This window comes from Rhinolophus ferrumequinum, chromosome 22 (assembly GCF_004115265.2).
Source record: "Rhinolophus ferrumequinum isolate MPI-CBG mRhiFer1 chromosome 22, mRhiFer1_v1.p, whole genome shotgun sequence".
Taxonomy (NCBI): Eukaryota; Metazoa; Chordata; class Mammalia; order Chiroptera; family Rhinolophidae; genus Rhinolophus; species Rhinolophus ferrumequinum.
The window spans coordinates 19,429,052-19,443,901 of record NC_046305.1 but is presented as its reverse complement, the minus strand read 5'-3'; the positions used below and the strand labels follow the sequence as shown (position 1 = coordinate 19,443,901).

At 34.0% G+C, this 14,850-nt stretch overlaps 1 protein-coding gene across 6 annotated transcripts in view; it reads left to right on the top strand.

Annotated features, from left to right (window-relative positions):
- Positions 1 to 14,850, top strand: part of RPS6KC1 (ribosomal protein S6 kinase C1) — a 138,366-nt gene that overhangs the window by 2,084 nt on the left and 121,432 nt on the right. For 3 of the 6 annotated variants that reach the window (XM_033093402.1, XM_033093400.1, XM_033093399.1), the window contains exons 2-3: positions 11,399 to 11,434; positions 13,038 to 13,154. Coding sequence is in view for 3 of the 6 variants with exons in the window: in XM_033093397.1 (XP_032949288.1) it covers positions 11,399 to 11,434 (36 nt within the window). In the remaining 3 variants the exon portion in view is untranslated. The remainder of the gene's footprint in view (positions 1 to 11,398; positions 11,435 to 13,037; positions 13,155 to 14,850) is intronic. The other 3 variants (XM_033093397.1, XM_033093398.1, XM_033093396.1) reach the window with 1 other exon arrangement.

Below are 14,850 nucleotides of genomic sequence, written 5' to 3'. Positions count from 1 at the left end.
GGGATCAGGGAGCCTGTACCAATTAAGATAGGTAGTGAGAGGTGGGATAGAAGGAGAGGGATAGGTGGAAGGGAGAGAGCCCAGAAAGGCTTGAACGTATGAATGGGTGGGGAACTTGGAAGAGGGAGCAATGATAATGGTAATTACTTTTATTCTTCACAAAAGGGAAGGTTAACCCAATTCAGACTTTAAAAATTTTTTCTTAAGCTGTGAACTATTTACTGAGCTTTTATGACAACATAAATTAGAACGTAAAGTAGAACGTTGCCTTTGAACTAACCAAATCCATATAATATGCATGCTATATATTACTGCTGTAGTTTTTGAACTTGAAAATTGCTTACACTGCCTTGTTTCTCCTTGTAAATGTTTCTGTCCTCATTTATTCCTTATGTTACATATTTTAATTTTAATGTTTGAGGGTCAACATGGAGATATACTAAAAAAAATAACTGTGCTTAATAGTATAAAACAAGTAAAATGTTTATTATTTTTTGAGGTGTAAGGAGAAAACCATCTTTCCTCAGGAGAATTAACCAGGTAAGTAGTGCTCTCCTGAGAGAACTCCATGAGATACAAACTAGGAATGCCTTCTGTGTTTCCTACTTCTGATTTACTTTTAGCTTTAAGGAATAATCTCTATATTCTTGATCTTTATGGAGGAGTAGAATTAGAATCATTGGAAGTAACATTGTTAAATTTTGGGTAGCATAAGAACGCTCATCTTTTTAAATCTCCTTTATACTTTTTTCTTACAGTTCTCTGGAACCTGGCAGGTTTAGACAACCTCTGGCCAGTTACAAGCTTGTTTGACAGATTTCCTAGTTAAACTCTGTGATGCTTATTAATTTTTATGTAAAATAACTACCTCTGTTCAGAATTCACAAATTATTTTGTAGGTTTCCTTTAAGTCTTTAGTTGAAGGAGACAGAAATATAAAAGAACCATTAACAATTTTTGGTTGTTTCATCATGCTGAGTAACACTGTAATAGTGTATTTATATTGTAATATAGATTTATCAACAACATTAAGTGAATGGTGATTCTTGCCTGCATTCTTTCCATAAGTATGGATAGCAAAAGGTATGCCTTTATTTAAAAGACAGTGTTGCCCTATGACTTTATTTTGTTTATATTGAGGCAAAATTTATATACAATAAAATGCACCAGTTTTAAATGTACAGTTTGATGAGTTTGGACAAATATATATATAGATCTATCTATCTATCTATCTATCTATCTATCTATCTATCTATCTATCTATCGATAGTTGTTGAATCACCACAACAGTTATCACTGCAGAAGTTTCCCCATGTTCCTTTGCAGTCAGTCCCTTCTCCTTACCCCCCCACCTTAGGCAACCACTGGTCAGCTTTCTGTTATAGTTTAGGTTGTATTTTCTAGAAATTTATCTAAATGGGATTTTACAGTATGCACTATTTTTTTTGTTTTGGCTTCTTTAACTCAGCATGAGTGTTTGAGACTCATCTATGTTGTGTGTTTTTATTCTCTCTTATTGCTGACCAGTATTCCATTATATGGTTATACTGCAGTGAATCCATTCACCTGTTGATGGACAGTTGGTTTGTTTCCAGTGTTTGACTATTATGAATAAAGTTATTATGAACACTTGTATACAAGTCTTTGTATAGACATGCGCTTTTGTTTCTTTTGATAGTACATAGCCTTGTTGACTGTAGCTTTATACTAAGTCTTGAAATGAGGTAGTCTAAGTCCTCTAACTTTATCTTTCTCAAAATTTTTTGGCTAGATTATTTTCATTTCCATATAAAGTTTAGAATCAGCTCATCAAGTTCTATAAACATGCCTACCCAGATCTGGGGATTAAATGGAGAATGTCAGTCAGTTTCTGAATTGATAGTAATATTGAGTCTTCTGATCCATGAACATATATATGTATCTTCCATTTATTTAGCTCTTTGTCTGAACAATGTTTTCTAGCTTTCAGCGTGCAGGCCTTAACACATACTTAAATAATTTGGGTTTGTTTTCAAAATACGAGAATACATAAGTCCTCATTTTATATAGCTAATATTTGTTGAGTAGTAATAGTAAACACTTATATGGTGCTTACTATGAGTCAGGCCCTGTTCTGAGCACTTTATCTAAGTTAGCACATTTTACATAGTAGCCCAATGAGTAGGTGCTATTATTCTCACATTATCAATGAGGAAATTGAAGCATCGAGAGATTAAGTAACTTGCTCAGGAGCACACAGCTAGCAAGCAGTAGAGTCTAGATTTGAACCCAGGTTGACTGGCCCCAGTCACAGTGCTTTTAATCCCAGTGCTGCGCTGCAGAATACTTACGTTATACAACCCATTTTAGTAGACGATGTGGGTGTACATGTGGGAACGCCTATTTGTTCCCACGGGGCCTTGCTATAGTTGGGCAAAAGTGACGATACATAGAGAATACAATGACGATGACGATGTGATCAAAGGGGAGGGAGCAATGGAATGAATGGAAGAAGTGCTGCTAGGTTTGAGTCTAAAAACAGCCACTTCCAAAGATTCAAATGGAAGCACTATTTTATTGCTCGGAGGGAACTTGCTTTCAATTCCTGACCGTATTCTTAACGTGGTCTGCTTGTGCTTGGGGAAGGAATTAATTGTAAGTTCCCGAGTGACCGTGTATTATGTTCTTCCTCTGTTTGAAATGCTTTTCCCATTTGTATTGGCAATTCTTGCTCCTCTCAAGGGTCCGCTCCTGCCCTGTTTTCTCTAGGAATCCTTTCTTAGGTGTAGGACTCCATGTGAGTTACATACTCCTCCATTAATGCCTTTGTCTTAGTGGACTTGATTGTCTCATCTGAGGGGAGACTGGAGCCTAGCACAGAGCCTGGGCTATTGTAGGGACTTGAGAGAAGCCTGGAAATAGGCAGTATATTTTTTTAAACTGTTTTAAAAATTGACATACAGTAAAATAGATCTTTTGTTATATTCGGTTGGTGCAAAAGTAATTACGGTTTTTGCAACTACTTTTAACCTTTTAAACCACAATTACTTTTGCACCAACCTAATATAATTCTATGAATCTTGACACATGTATAAATTCATATATCCACCACCATAATCAGGAAACAACAGTTCCATCATTCTAAAAAAAACTCCCTCATGCCATTGCTTTTTCACGTTCCTTTCCCTTACCTCTTATCCTCTAGCCACCACTGATGCACTCTCTACCAGTGTTACTTCTGTCTTTTTAGAGTATCAAATCAATAGAATCATATGGTATTTCACCTTTTGAGAATGTCTTTTGCCCATTTTTTTCATTGGGTTTTTTGTTTTCTTACTGTTGAGTTTTGAGAATTGTTTATTTGTTCTGGATGTAAGTTTTTTTTGTCAGTATGTGATTTGCAAATATTTTCTCCCAAATGTGTAGCATATCTTTTAATTCTCTTAACAGTCTTTTGCAAAGCAACATTTAAAAATTTTGGTGAATTTCCGTCTATCATTTTTCTCTTTTATGGAATGATGTGCTTTTAGAGTCATGTCTGAAAACTCTTTACTAGCCCCATGTCACAAATTTTTTTCCCCAGTGTTTTCTTCTTGGTGTTTTATTTTGGTTTCTACGTTTAGCTTTATGATCCATTTTGAGTTTATTTTTGTATAAGGTGTGAGGTTTAGGAGGAGGTTCATTTTTTTTGTATGTGGATGTCCAAATGTAACAAAGTACCATTTGCTCAAGAAACTAGCCTTTCTTCATTGAATTGCCTTTGCACCTCTTTCAATTAATTGGCCATGTGAGGGGATCTGTTTCTGGGTTCTCTGTTTTGTTCCATACCACATTGTTAATTATTGTAGGTTTATAAGTCTTAAAGTTAGGTAGTATGATTCCTCCAACTTTATTCTTTTTTTTCAGAACTGTTTTGACTGTTCTAGTCCCTTTGCTTTTCCATATAAATTTTAGAATCACCTTGTCTATATATCTACAAAAAATCCTGATGGGATTTTGATTAGAATTGCATTAAATCTGTAGATCATTTTGGGGGAGAATTGACGTCTTTACTATGTTGAATCTTCGAATCCATGAACATAATAATATGTCTTGTTATTTAGATGTTCCTTGATATCTTTTATCAGCATTTTATAGTTTTCAGCATACAGATTTTGTACATGTTTTATTAGACTAATTCTTGAGTATTTCATCTTTTCATAGCTGTTGTAAATCGTGTTTTTTTTAAAATTCAATTCAGTTTTCAATTTTTCATTGTTAGTATAAAGAAATTTGGTTCATTTTTCTGTTGACCTTGCATCCTGTGACCTTTCCAAGGTGACTTACTAGTTCTTGGAGTTTTGGTAGAGTTCTTGTTTTTTCTGCATAAACAATCAATGTTGTCTGGCAAAAGGGATAGTTTTATTTCTTCCTTTTAATCTTCTATTTCTTTTTCTCGCCTTATTTCACAATGCTGAATAGGAGTGGTAAGAATGAATATCCTTGCTTTATTCCTGATCATAGGAGGAAAGCATTCAGTCTTTTCCTCTTAAGTATGATACTCACTGTGAAGTTTTTGTGTATGGGTGGCAGCATATTTTAATTTTTAGTTTTGTTACCTTTTTATTTTGAAATTAATGCATATTCATAAACATTTCAAGTACTAATTTAAGTTACTTTAAAGGAATAAAAGAATCCACTAAATTTTAAACCATTAACCTTTTACAAATGGCCGGTGTTAAAGCAGTGAGAATTATTAGAATTCAGTTGTTAAAACAGTAGGTCCATGAAGATTTTTTGAAGTAATACTTGGTTTTGGTTTAATTTGGAGATATTTTCAGCAAATAGAGTAATCATGGGGATAGGGAGATTAATTTGTTGTAAAATGTATTTATGCTTATAAATTTTGAAAAATCATGGCTCTCAAGTTCAGTTTTTTCTAAATTCTTGTTTTGTTCTACTCTTTTTTTGTTTTTGACTTTAATATTGTTTTGTAGAAGACTGTCTCATATACCAAAAGTTTTAGTAAGGGGGTTTTAAAAAATTTCTGTTTCCATCTTGTTTATTGACAACTTGTATGCCCAGATATTAAGATTTTATGTTAAACTGCAAACTTTCTTTAACATTAAGGATTTTGATTTCCTTGAACTTTGATTGGAAAGTAGTTTACCTTTTGAGGGTGCTATACTAATTGACAAAATTTTAAGTGAGAAAACAACTTCAGCAAACATTTATTGAGTACCCAGAGGTAACTTGCTGTTTATAGCTTCTTTATTCTCTCTTGAGATTTTGGGATTTTAATAATGTAGAAAGCAGCAATTTCCTTACTTTCATAAAAACTTGTTAGAAAATTGAATGTCTAAAATTTGTCCCATTGACTTTTGTCTATCTGATGTGGGAGTTCTAACACTCCAGAGAACTAAAAAATGTAGAATGTCTAATTATAGTTTGTGCAGGTGCTGTCTCTTGGGTCCAGACTACCTGGCTGGTGGGTGATAACCAGCCCAAATATTCTTGCCAACCAGTTACACCTGCAGCCCTGCAGGGAAAAGAGGGAGAGACGAGATGAGATGCAGGTGATGGAGTGGGAGGGAGGCTGAGGTTGGTATGGGAACCCTTGCCTTTGTGAGCTGGGCGCTCGGAGGTGCCTACTGTTCTTGCCAGAGTTGTTTTATGTGTATGAAATGTAGTTTAAAGGTGTCAGTATGTTTATATAAAAGTAGGGATTTTATGAAAGTCAAATGTCTGAAAGTAAGGATTGCATGCATTATATTGATGAATGTGCCATTTGCTTTACCTGATCACCGCAATGGGAACTGCTCAGGATAGTGTAGCCCTACATTTTTATATATCCTATTATACCTCTCCTACATTTGGACGGTCTTGTCTTTGAAAACTGAAGGGTGGGCGTGTTCCTGTTCCCGCCCCCCGCCCATGTTTGATTATTTGTACCTTGACACTTAGTTTTTTAAAAAATGTGTTACTTTTGTAAACATTTTATCCTCTAAGTTCTCCTATTACCCTAAACTAGCAGCTTAACACTAATAGTGAAGTAGCCATCAGAAATCTTGACATAATAAATTGCTCATAAAAGTACCTTCTTAAAATGTATATTTAATCTTATTCTACTTGTTTCTAAAAGGACTCATTTTGTGATCCTCTATTTGTCGGAAATATAACAGTTAGATTTGAATAACTTTTACAGTTTTGTTTTCCAATAGCTATCTCTCAATCTTACGAAGAAGACAATTCTTTTGGATATATCTGAATCAAGAGGGTGATTTCAAATCATTGCTGTAATGGTAATTAGGTAAAAGAGTGCTTTTGACTGGTTTTTTTAAGGAAACTTGGTCATATTTATTAAGTAAATAAAATAAGTTAGCACACTGGAAAGGATTTAGAGGACCTAATGACGGTATAGTCTGTTGATTATTATGGGCCTGAGCCTAGGCCAAGCTACAATGTCTGGTCCCTGTTCTAAAGACAGGCAAAAGGGCTCATTTTAAGGTGGCTTTTTCTTTGGTTTATTGGTGAACTGGTTAAAATCAGTTCATGGCTAGTGCCAGAGCCAGTATTCAGATCCCTTTCTTAGTTCTTTTTGTTCTGCCAAAGTGCTTCTTCAACTTCTATTTTTTGGTTGATTTACATTTCTTCAAAAAGAGTTCACTTAGTGGGCATGAGGCACATTACTCCCATAGCTGGAATTTGAATCTCTAGGAGGACTGATTTAGTTTTGTCCTGGAAAGAGCACTTTGTTTGGAAGCATGGACTTGTGAGATCCAGTCCTGCCTCTCGCTGATTAATATGCTTAGTATGTTACTGTGTGCTCTTGACTTTGGTTATCGCATCAGGCAGGATTGTTGTGATGATTGAACGAAGGGAAGGATTTACTTTCTTACTTAGCACAGTCAGAGATGGTTACCTTCACTAGAGCCCTTATTTGTTTTCCTAAATTCAGGTTTGCTTTTGGCATTAACAAAGGCACATGGGCAGTAGCATTTCCCAACAGTGTTCCAAAGTTTAGTAGGTGTGGCACTAAGTAAATAAAACAATAATAAACAACATATGCTAAAAATAAAAAGTTGAGTGGATAGATGACCTTGGGAAATACTGTATATCTTCCTTTTGGAGATTTACCAGGCATGATAATGTAGTATATGTTTCTTTTTTAAACAAAGGTAAACTGAGTTCATCATTAATCCTTCCCTTTGAGATGTCTAATTTTAAAGAATACTGGTATTCCAGGCGGCAATGTTTGTGAAGCACTGCTTGAGGGTAATAATTTTCAGGATGACTTGGCAATAGAATTTTCTATATATATCTTGAGAATTCTCAAGATAAATATAGTACTTCACTGAGCCATTGGTAGTTAACGCTTGCAGTGGAAATTTGTGAACTTTAAATGAAAGATATCACTGCTTTAAATTCCAACTTTTGAGGAATTTGTTGGCTGAATGTTATGACAAAATATTGAAATCTACAGGGTGCATTGAAATATTTTTATTTTAGACGTGGTATTACTTGTTAAGATAATTGCTAATACAGCATTAAAAGTTGTAAATAGGTGGGTCTGAGGGCTCAGTTTTGTTCATTTCTCAGTATGGTCATATTCTTAAATTTCTGATTGATATTCTTATTTTTCATCAGTTTTGCAGTTCTGCTGAAGAGAATTACATAGTTAGAGTTGTGGGGCGGCCGGTTAGCTCAGTTGGTTAGAGCACAGTGCTCTTCACAACAAGGTTGCCGCCGGTTCGATCCCCACATGGGCCACTATGAGCTGCGCCCTCCACGACGAGATTGAAACAACTACTTTACTTGGAGCTGATGAGTCCTGGAAAAGCACACTTAAAATACAACTCTTTTTTTTAAAAAGGAAAAAAATCCGAGTTCCAGTTAAAAAAAAAAAAAAAGAAAAAAAGAAAGTTGTTACTAATGGACTTGGTCTCAGTTCATGTTATCCTAATCGTTTCATGTTTTTGGTTTCCATTTCAGAGGATACGTTCTTAACCTATTTAAATGAGATTACTGAATCCCTTAGGGTGGGGTGCAAGTGGTTGAACTTGGTAATGTGTCTGGCAAATGATGATATTGTAGTGGCACAGGAATCAGACCTGGTGTATTCTCCTTTGTATTTCAGTACCTAGCTGTGGAGTAGGCACTAACATTTGTTGAATAAGTAAAAGAATAAATGAAGCCTGTGGTGACAGGGTTTTGTGGAAGTAATTAAACTTAATTATTGCTGAAAATACCACAGATAAATGAGGGAGGCAATGTAGTACAGTGGAAACAGCACTAGACCAGGATTCATAAAATCTGAGCTCTCATTCCAAATCTAAAGGTGAATAGTCATATGTCATCATATAAGTATCTGGGTCTCGTTTCCTTGTCTATGAAAGGGGCACTCATTATAACATTCCTGCCTAATTCATAGATTGTTGAGGGAATAAAATGAATCATTAATATAAGATGCTTTCCAAATGCAAATGTACAAAGTCAAGGTTATTTTCCCCATGCCTGGCACAGTGCCTGGAACAGTATTAGTACAGATAGAGACTTTCTCTCTTAACAACAAAAAAGAGGCTAAGAAACCTTCTAGGACAGATTCTTGGAGTGCTCACAGAGTGCTGGCAGGTAGAGAGAGGAAGAGGAACCTACAAAAGAGAAGCAGAAAAACCAAAGCGGAAAGAACAGGAGAATCAGGAAAGTATAGCCCTCTGATTTCCAGACTTGATTTTCACTGAGCTTTGTTTATGCTGTTGGGGAAAGAGATAGTCTATAGTCAGCAAATAGCTTTTGATTTAATTTTCTGAACTCTAAGTATATTTTCTTTCTCCCTTTCACTTAAGGGTGAAGAGAAGTTCCTCTTGTAAGCTTAAAATTAAACATCTTCACTTAGATAGTTTAAGAATATTTAAAATTTGACTTTCTGTATTTTCTGTAATAACCTTAAGTAACTTATTATCCTGAAAATATTAAAAGTCTTATATCACTAACCGGTGTTCTTGACTTGCTAATGGGATGCAGTTTGCTGCTGTGGTCTGGACACTGAGCATTCAGTGTCAGGGGAAGGGTCTAGGATGAAGCACTCCCCTGTTTGTTGCTTAGCACACTACTCTTCTCTGAGATAACTAAAATAAGTTTGGGAAATACCCCTCCCCTTAACCCACCCACACAGTCATGTGCACCCCGAGACTGTGGGCATCGTGTAGGCAGGGACTTTTCTTGCTCATATCGTAGCCCCAGTGCATAGCAGAAGTATGTGAGCCACTCAGAATATGGATGAGAAGTCATAATCAAACTGGTTATTTCTGGTAAGGTGGTTTTAAAACTATAGATATAATGAGGGGATGGCTAATAGATTTTTGCTTATGTAGTGCACATATATCTGATTTCCAGGAATGGCTTACCTGAAGAAAATCCAAAATGTGTGACTTGTAATATGTACTCATACATCAAATCAGGAAATAATTTATTTTGTCACAAAAAGACCATTTGTATGTGTAAAGGAACGTTGTTTAAAATAATAAGATACCTTAGTATGTTTGTAAAATGATTGAGTTATAAACTCAGGAAGTCTGTTGATTTTTCAGAAAAATATAACTTGTAGAATGTAAGGTACACCTAAATAAACCTTATTGCCAATGATTATATGTTGACTATTTTTGGTGGGTGGGTTCTTAGTGGATTGATTATTCCTGACTTTCTTCTCATTAGCTCATTTTACAAAAATATAAGAAAATTTGTGAGGCAAAATTAAATCATTTTATTATGTGAAACATCATAATTTGGAAAGGTTGTGTGTGTGTGTGTGTGTGTGTGTGTGTTTGGTGGAATAAGGGGGGTGGCATTTGAAAATAATAGCTAAAGTCTAATCTTTGAATAACATGTGGTTGTTAGTTATAGCCTCTTATTCTAAATCTGTATTGTCTAATACGGTAGCTGTTAGCCATATGTGGCTATTTTAATTTAAATGAAATAAAATGAAAAATTCAGTTCTTCAGTCACAGTAGTTATACTTCAAGTTCAGCAGCCACACCCATGTGGCCAGGGGCTACTGTTGGACAATGCAGATAGGGAGCATTTGTCTCCATCATCAGAGAAAATTCTGTTGGACAGCACTGTGCTACATTAATGAAAATTGCTAGAAGATGTTTACCAAATTTATATATCCTGGAAGTTGGAGAATAGAGTGGCAAGAAATTAGAACTTTTCCTGTCTGGAATTCTTAGGTGGGACCTTTCAAGATAGTTAAATTCTCTAGTAAGGGAGAGAGGGAGCTAACGTTTTAATTACGGAGTTCTTGCTGTATTCTTATTTGAGGTTCACAATAGCCAGGCCACGTGGGGACTGTTATCCCCATTTTATAGAGGATATCAAGCCTGTAAGTAGAGGAACTGTAATTTGAACCCAGGTGTGTCTGACTTTACATGGTAATTTTTTGTTTTGGACCTCAGTAGTGTTGAGTTGATCATAATTCCCAGTTCATGGTATTGTCACTAGTCATCAAATAATTTTTCTTCCTCTCATCCATAGGCAGCCATTTTTATGTGACTTTCTTCTTGTTAGCTAATATATTTTTACTTATGTAGTACACATATATTTGATTTCCAGGAATGGCTTACCTGATATCTGTTTCTGTTTGTTTTTGCAAAATGTGTGTGGTACCAAGTTCCTGAATTTTACATTTACATAGATAGTATTATGTATTAATACCTAAGGTGAGATTTTTCCCTCTCTACAATGGTGTTTGATGATTTAAGCACCCAGCCTACTTCTTTTCAAAAATTTTGTGAGGAAATCTTTCAAAACGGTGTTAGATTTTTTTGGCCTTTTGTAATTAGAGAATTCTATAGGAATCCCCTTCTTCTTTGTTCAAAGAACATAGATAGGATTGCCCTTGAATGCTGTCCTCATAATTTTTTATAAGTTACTTTTGTTGTCTTCTTTACCATTAGGTGGTCAGTGATTACTTCTCACAGATATTGAGGTGTGGCTGCTCTTTTTTTAATTGAAATTTTAACTGAGCTAATTGTAGATTCACATCCAAGTGTAAGAAATAATGCAGAGCAATCTCTTGTATACTTTGTCCAGATGCAGCTCTTTTTTATGCTTCTAATTTATGTGGAGGCTGGGAAGCGGGATAGACAAGTTTGGTAGAATTATGTCAAGTAAGAGTAAAGGCCTGAGGCATTCTCTTTTGAATGGAATACGTGAACTTTTAGTATGTGGATTATTTCAGCTGCCTTTTTGCTTAATTTTTTAGTATGTATTTTATTCAGCTAGTGACGTTATTATATAGCTGAGTTTCTCGTGATATAATACGGTATTTTCCTTTAAGCATATTGAATTTTTAATACAAATATGATTGAAAGTAATTACGCAAATGTGAAATCTTAAATTTTGATAATGATTAGATATTTCTGTATATGTTTTATTGCAGGTTGTTTCACGAAGAAATCCAGAGGATGTCCAGGAGGTAACATATTTATTCATATGAAAATTTTATTTTATATATTTGACAAAAATTTTAATTAAAGGCTTCATTGAGGAGATTGAATTATTTGTATGTCAGTCTTTGTATGTTTGTGTGGAGATTGTCTTCAGCTCACAAAACAGTAACTGAAATATCCTATTTCAGACCTATTAAATATGAGGTAAGTTTTAGTAGGTGTTAAGTTATATAAATAAGAAATTGAAGAATTACTCAGACCTATTAAGTTTGTGTTAAATTTTAGTAAATGTTAAGTTATATAAATAAGAATTTCAGGAATTACAGTGCTATTAATAATGTGATAATTTCAAGATTTCAATATTAGTTAAGGGCCCCTAATTACCTATTTCAAAATCAAGATGCCTGTTTAGTAAAAAAAATGAAAAGTATTGGGTAGCTGCATTAATTTTAAAGATTATTATATTAAATTATGGGTTTCCATTCACTTCCATTTTTATATTGACTTGACATGTTGACATATTGGAAAACTGCTTTGGATGTAGGTGTTTCTTTTTAAAATTTTGTAGTTTTATAGTAAGTTCTTTTGCAGACACTTTCCCTCTCTTTAAAATGATACCAGCTTAAAACTGTGGAATTCTCTGTATACTTTGTGTTTGTTATATACTTTAGGAATCCTAACTGAGGAGCTTGCTGCTTTTAACTTTTTTATTTACTTTCATTTTGATACTTGCTCATTTTCTTTTTTAAAAATTTAATTTATTTTCCAGATAGAGTTGACATACAATATTATATTAGTTTCAGGTGTACAACATATTGATTAGACATCTATATATTTTATGAAGTGATCACCCCAATCTCATTTTCACTAAGATTAGAAGGGCATATATATTATATATTGGGAACTTTTTTTTTTTTTACTAAAGTGTTTAAAGGAGACATTGTAAATTAGCAGTCTTGATTCTGCAACAGTGTTTTTTCTCTTGTTGAATTTTAATGTCTTAAGTGGGGTATGTATTTTCTATTTAGCTGCAAGCTACATTACTCCTAACTGAAAAATCTGGCTTGATTCATACCTTTAAGGTGATTGTTTGGTACTGGTTGGTTTGAGTATCTGACATCAGGTTTAGAATACTCAAATATTTTAACTTTCATACATTAACATTTCTTGCTATATTTGATTTTATGTCCCATGGCCAAAAATATTTTAATAAAAGACATATTTTAAAAAGATTTCATACTATTTTCCTTAGGGTTTTAAGATATCTCACCCCCCTCCCCCATTCCCAATAGCCATGAAGAGAATGTTGTAATATTGTTATTTTGGAAGAAAAGGAGATATCTATATATCTATATATATCTATTTCTATATCTATATATCTATTCTTCTAAAATGGCGGTGAAAGTGATTTGTAGCAAAGTACTCTCTCTACTTAAGTGTCAGTTGATTAGTATGAACTATTCTTTAGAATTTGGAACTTTTTAGAATGTTAAATTAATAATCAATATTAGGCTATTCTACTTTGGAAAATTTACAACTCTGTTAAAATTGAAAATGGGTTGTGTTTCTTTTGAATACCTTATCTGATTGCTCTGCTGTAGTTTGTAGCTTGATGTTCCCCTTTTCCAGGGAGAATCCTGAACCAACTTATCCATGAACATACTCTCTGCCATTTCCTTAATCCTTTTTTGGGGAACAGTCTTTTATAATAACAACTGTTGGTGAACCATTCATCAGAAAGCTCTTGTAAGTGTCCTTTAGTTAGATGATTGCATGGTCCTTTGTTAGAAATGCTATAAAATTATAAAATTAAAAAAAAATGATGTCTTCTGTCTAGCTAGCTTCTTAAAATATAGAATAACCTTGAAATTATAACAACACTTTTTAGTTTCTCGCATATGTCATTTAATTGGAATTCTCATTTAGGAGAGGAATTCACCCTCTAGAATTTGTTTCTATTTCCTTTTCTTTTACTCTTTCTCTCTCTGTTAACAGATTCATTTCGTTATTGCTTGAGAATTTAGTCAGGCTTCACGAGGGCTATTGAGGATTAGTAGATGTACAGTTAATCGAACCAAATATAGGGCTGGTAATATGCTATCCCTCTAAAACTGGAGAAATTTTGCTGTTTTTTTTCCCTATATGTACCTTGGTGCATGCTACCATACAGCAGTGTTTTCCTCCAAGAATGTTTAAACACTGACATGGAGTAAATAATTTAAAATTATCCAGGTACCTTTTTTGTTCTTTTTTTAAATCTTTTATAAATTCCCTCTAAATTTTTATTTATTAAGAGCAGTATGGGTGAATCTGAGGGGGGACAACAACAGTTAATGTGGCCTCTTGCTCAGGAGAATCTCTAGAACACAAACACTTGCAACAGGGTAGAGAAAGTGGTGGAAATGTTGTACCCTTCCTTCCCCACCTTTTAAAACAGTAGCCTACATAGAGCTCTGTGTCTCTCTAGGTAGTAAACTTCACTGGTGTCAGAAATTGTCACGGGAAAGAAAACGCTCTTGAAAAGGGGGGAAAAGAAATATTCAAGCAAATAGTATGGTAGTGATGTTGGTTGCAAGAAAAGATGACCCAGTGAAATTTAAGTGGTATAGGACAGTAAAGGGGTGAAGTTAATTGAATTGAGTGGTTTTGTAAAATACAAGAGATTTAAAGGTTTTTGGTATCATTAAACGAAATTCTCTTAAAAGAAAACTGTTTTAACCTAATATTTAAGGGAATGTTTTAAATGAAAATTAAGCTTTTATTAAATTTTTTTTTAAAATTTATTGGGGTGACCATTGTTAGTAAAATTACATAGATTTCAGGTGTGCAATTCTGTATCACATCATCTATAAATTACATTGTGTGTTCACCACCCAGAGTCAGTTCTAAGCTTTTATTAAATTTGTAGTCTACATATGATTGTCACTGAATTAATATTTAATTGAAGAATTTTATTCAGATAAGTTTAATGAATAAGAAATTTCTGCAGAGTTGGTTCAATAAAGCAATAGCTGTTATACGTTGATTTTTATTTTTATAATAGGAAAAATTGGTTATTAAAGAAAATGATTTTTGCATGTATCTTTTGGGACTTTGTGTAGTCCAATTATAAACATTAATACTTTCTGATTTAATGGAAGTGTGCTTCTTTTCACTCTTCCATTTTGAAGATTTCTAGAAATGTCCAAGCTTAACAGAAGTAAGGAGAAAAGGAGGCAGTGGATGGAGACATTTTGTGATGTTTGGTTTCCCACATTTCTTGAGGGTTTATATTTGCTCTTAGGTATTTCAGTTCTACAGTTCTAGTGTTGAGAATAAGAAATAATTGAGTGAATAAATTACGGCATGGTGAAGAAACACAGATGCTCATCTTGGAGGGGGTGTTCTGATTCTAGCTCTGACAAACTGTCTACTGGTTTATATACCATGGTATTATTATTAT